Below are 3492 nucleotides of genomic sequence, written 5' to 3'. Positions count from 1 at the left end.
TACTAATTTCTTAAATGAGAGCTTTGGCTTGGCTCTTGAAGACCTTTCTTCAGTGTGAGTTTAAGTCACGGGGACCACGGCTCCCAGGGTTTGAATTCAAAGCGTGCTCAGCGCCAGGCAATGGAGAGCATGGAATGGAGGATATTTGGGGGAGCAGGCTATGGAGAAGGTCTCTGGGGGCCACTAAAATGACAGGTCATATCAGGCATTTTCCTTCACTCACGAGGATAGCGTGCAGGAGCACGGTTTGGACCGGATGGAAAACGCGAGAGACAAGACAAAACGAGCCCATCCCGCTCGGCAGGGGCTGCGACCGCCTCTTACGCGCAGGCGCGCGACCTTCGTGGGCGGGCTCAGGCTTTTCGCGGAGCGCGGCGCTGCGATTGGCCAGCCCGGAGGCCGACAGTTGGCTCTGCCTCCCCTCCAGGCGCACCGCGCATGCGCAGGGCGGGAGCGCGCGAAATTCAACGGCCGGCTGACCTCCCTGGAACCCAAGCTCGGGGTCATGGAGGCGTCGCGAGGGTCTGCGGAAGCCGCGGCCTTAAGCCCAGAGCAGGCCGCCTTTTACCAGAGGTATGTCTGGGCCGCTGGGCGGGTCTAGCTCGCAGGCCGGGGCCGGGAGTGGGGGTGGGAAGCCCTCGGACCCTCCCAGCGGCCCAGACTGCTGCGGTGGAGCCTGGTGAGGGGCGCCCTCGCGTTCTCCGAGTAGGGCGTGGGAATCTGCTCGGATTTCTAAATCGAAAACCTGGGGAGCCTCCCGATGCCACCCTTTTTTGGCCAGATAGCTCTCTTAACAGCCAGAACTTCCACTGATCAAGGCTTTCTTGAGTCTTTACCAAACACCGGGCCTGGGGGTTACAGAGATGAGTAAAACATTGACCCTGCCCCCACCCCCAAATTGCTCATCACTAGGTAGTGGAAAGGGATAGGTAAACCAATAATCGCCATAATGTTTGATAGGTGCTGCAAGAGGCATAATGGGCAAGGTATAGTAAGGGGATAAAGGAGGAAATGGCCAACCACAAGGGTCCTCTTCACAAGAGGAGGAGACATTGTGTGGAAGAACGAGTGAGCGTTCACCATATGGCTAAGGGTGGGGGATAGGGTGATGTGCGGATGAGATTTAAACTTTTAAGTTGCGATAAAGTAGACACAAGGTCAAATTTACCGCCGTCACCATTCTTAAGCGTACAGTTCAGTGGTATTAGATATATTAGTGCTGTTGTTAAAGCATCACCCCATCCATCTCCAGAACTCTTCATCTTGCAAAACTAAAACTGCCTGTTAACTCCTCACTCCCCGCTCCCCCGGCCCTGGTAAGCATCATTCTACTTTCTGTCCCCCGTGAATTTGACTCTAGGAACCTCCTACAAGTGGAATCATACAGTATTTGTCTTTTGGGGACTGGTTTATTTCACGTAGCATAATTTCATCAGGGTTCATCCATACTCTGTTATGTGACACGATTTCCTTCCTTTTTAGGACTGAATAATATTCCATTGTATGCACATGTCACATTTTGTTTATCCATTTGTCCGTGATGGACACTTGGGTTGCTTTCATCTCTTGACTATTGTGAACAGAGCTGCTTTGAACATGGGTTTGCCAATATCTCTTGGAGATCCTGCTTTCAATTCTTTTGGATATCTAGCGAGAAGTGGGATTGCTGGATCACATGGTAATTCTATGTTTAACTTTTCTAGGGTCTTTTATGGCAGCTGCACCATTTTACGTTCTCTCCTCCAGGGTCTACACTTGTTATATTCTGGTTTTGTTGTGGTTGTTGTTACTAGACATTCTAATGATAATGAAGTGGTATCTCATTGGTTTTTTTGTGTGTGTGTGCATTTCTCTAATGATTAGTGACGTTGAGCATCTTTTCATGCACCTATTGGCCATTTGTATATCTTCTTTGGAGAAATGTCCATTCAAGTCCTTTGCCCATTTTTTAGTCCTGTGGGTTGTTTTGTCTTCATATATTCTGGCTATTAACTCCTTATCAGATTTATGGTTTGCAGATATTTTCTCCCGTTTTGTAGGTTGCCTTTTCACTCTGTTGGTGGTGTACTTTGATGCACAGCAGTTTTAAATTTTAATGTAGTACAAAGAAATAAATTGGGGCAGTGAAATAGTTCTGCCTCCCTTTCAATAAAAGTATGCTTTTAGGCCATTAAAAGCGAGAAGGTTTCCTTACAGAGGAGTCAAATCATATCTTTGGACTGTGTTACATGACTTGTTTAAAGAAGATTTGGGGAAAACAGTGAGGCAGTGTGGTGTGGTAGCGTCCTAGCTTTGGAGTTGGGCCATTTGGGGTTCAAATGATGGCTCTGTCACCTGCTAGCTGGGAAACCTCAAATGCGTCACTTGATTGTTCTGAGCCTCAATTTGGAAAGGGGGGATAGTAAGGATTAAGCCCTTCAGCTCCCTCCCCTCCTTTCCCTGAGCAAGCCTGTGCACTGATTTCCCCGACACCCCCTCTCACATGGGCACTCGCCTCTTCCTTGCTCTCACTCCCTCTTTCCTGCCTGAGCCCCCCGGGCGCCTCATAGCCCTGGTCTTCTGCTGATCTCATGATCCCACGTTGCCCCCACAGCTTCCCTGTCTCTCATGACCCATCAACTCACAATCTCTCTTTTATTTCTCTTAATTTTTCTCAGTCTCTCCTGTCCTCTCGCACAAAGCATCGCCTTACCTTCTTCACTCCTCATTGTCCTCCTTGGCACGCTCCTCTCTCACAGTTTCTCTGCTGCTCTTCCTCCCTCTCTCTCTTCGCTCCCTTTGCTGTTCCTCCGTCCTCAGCTCTCTGCCCCTCCTGCCTAAGAGATGAAAGAAGAAACTTTGAAACTTGCTCCCACGCACTCTCTGCGCACACGTTTCCTCTTTCACACACCGTCTTCTGCCATACACGGTGACTCTGTCCCCTACTCTCAGTGTCGTGCTCTCCCTTGAGGATGCCCACCTGTCACCTCCTGTCTTGCCCTCCATCCCCCCTCTCCCCACTTCGGTCCTGTCTCTTCCTGTAACCCATTACCTCTCCCTCTGTGTCACCCACCTTTGTCCCTCGCTGTCCCTCTCTGACACTCATATTCTCTCTTTTTAAAAATTTTTTATTGTTATGTTAATCACCATACATTACATCCTTAGTTTTTTTAAAAAATTTTTTGTTACGTTAACCACCATATATTACATCATTAGTTTTTGATGTAGTGTTCCATGATTCATTGTTTGTGCATAACACCCAGTGCTCCACGCAGAATGTGCCCTCCTTAATACCCATCACCAGGCTAACCCATCCCCCTACGCTCCTCCCCTCTAGAACCCTCAGTTTGTTTTTTCAGAGTCCATCGTCTCTCATGGTTCGTCTCCCCCTCTGACTTACTCCCCTTCATTCTTCCTCTCCTGCTATCTTCTTCTTTTTCTTTTTTCTTAACATATGTTGCATTATTTGTTGCAGAAGTACAGATCTGTGATTCAACAGTCTTGCACAATTCA

General features: G+C 48.5%; 1 protein-coding gene across 1 annotated transcript in view; it reads left to right on the top strand.

Moving 5' to 3' along the window:
* The first annotated feature begins 462 nt into the window (after positions 1 to 462).
* The window catches only part of ERCC6L (ERCC excision repair 6 like, spindle assembly checkpoint helicase), a 25057-nt gene continuing 22027 nt past the window's right edge, over positions 463 to 3492 (top strand). Inside the window, exon 1 of the mRNA XM_025851952.2 lies at positions 463 to 573. Within this exon, the coding sequence (XP_025707737.1) occupies positions 506 to 573 (68 nt within the window). The 5' untranslated portion in view covers positions 463 to 505. The remainder of the gene's footprint in view (positions 574 to 3492) is intronic.

The sequence above is a fragment of the Callorhinus ursinus genome, unplaced genomic scaffold (assembly GCF_003265705.2).
Source record: "Callorhinus ursinus isolate GAN/ISIS: 27379988/994484 unplaced genomic scaffold, GSC_fseal_2.0 scaffold66, whole genome shotgun sequence".
NCBI lineage: Eukaryota > Metazoa > Chordata > Mammalia > Carnivora > Otariidae > Callorhinus > Callorhinus ursinus.
This window is presented reverse-complemented; position numbering and strand designations above follow the sequence as displayed.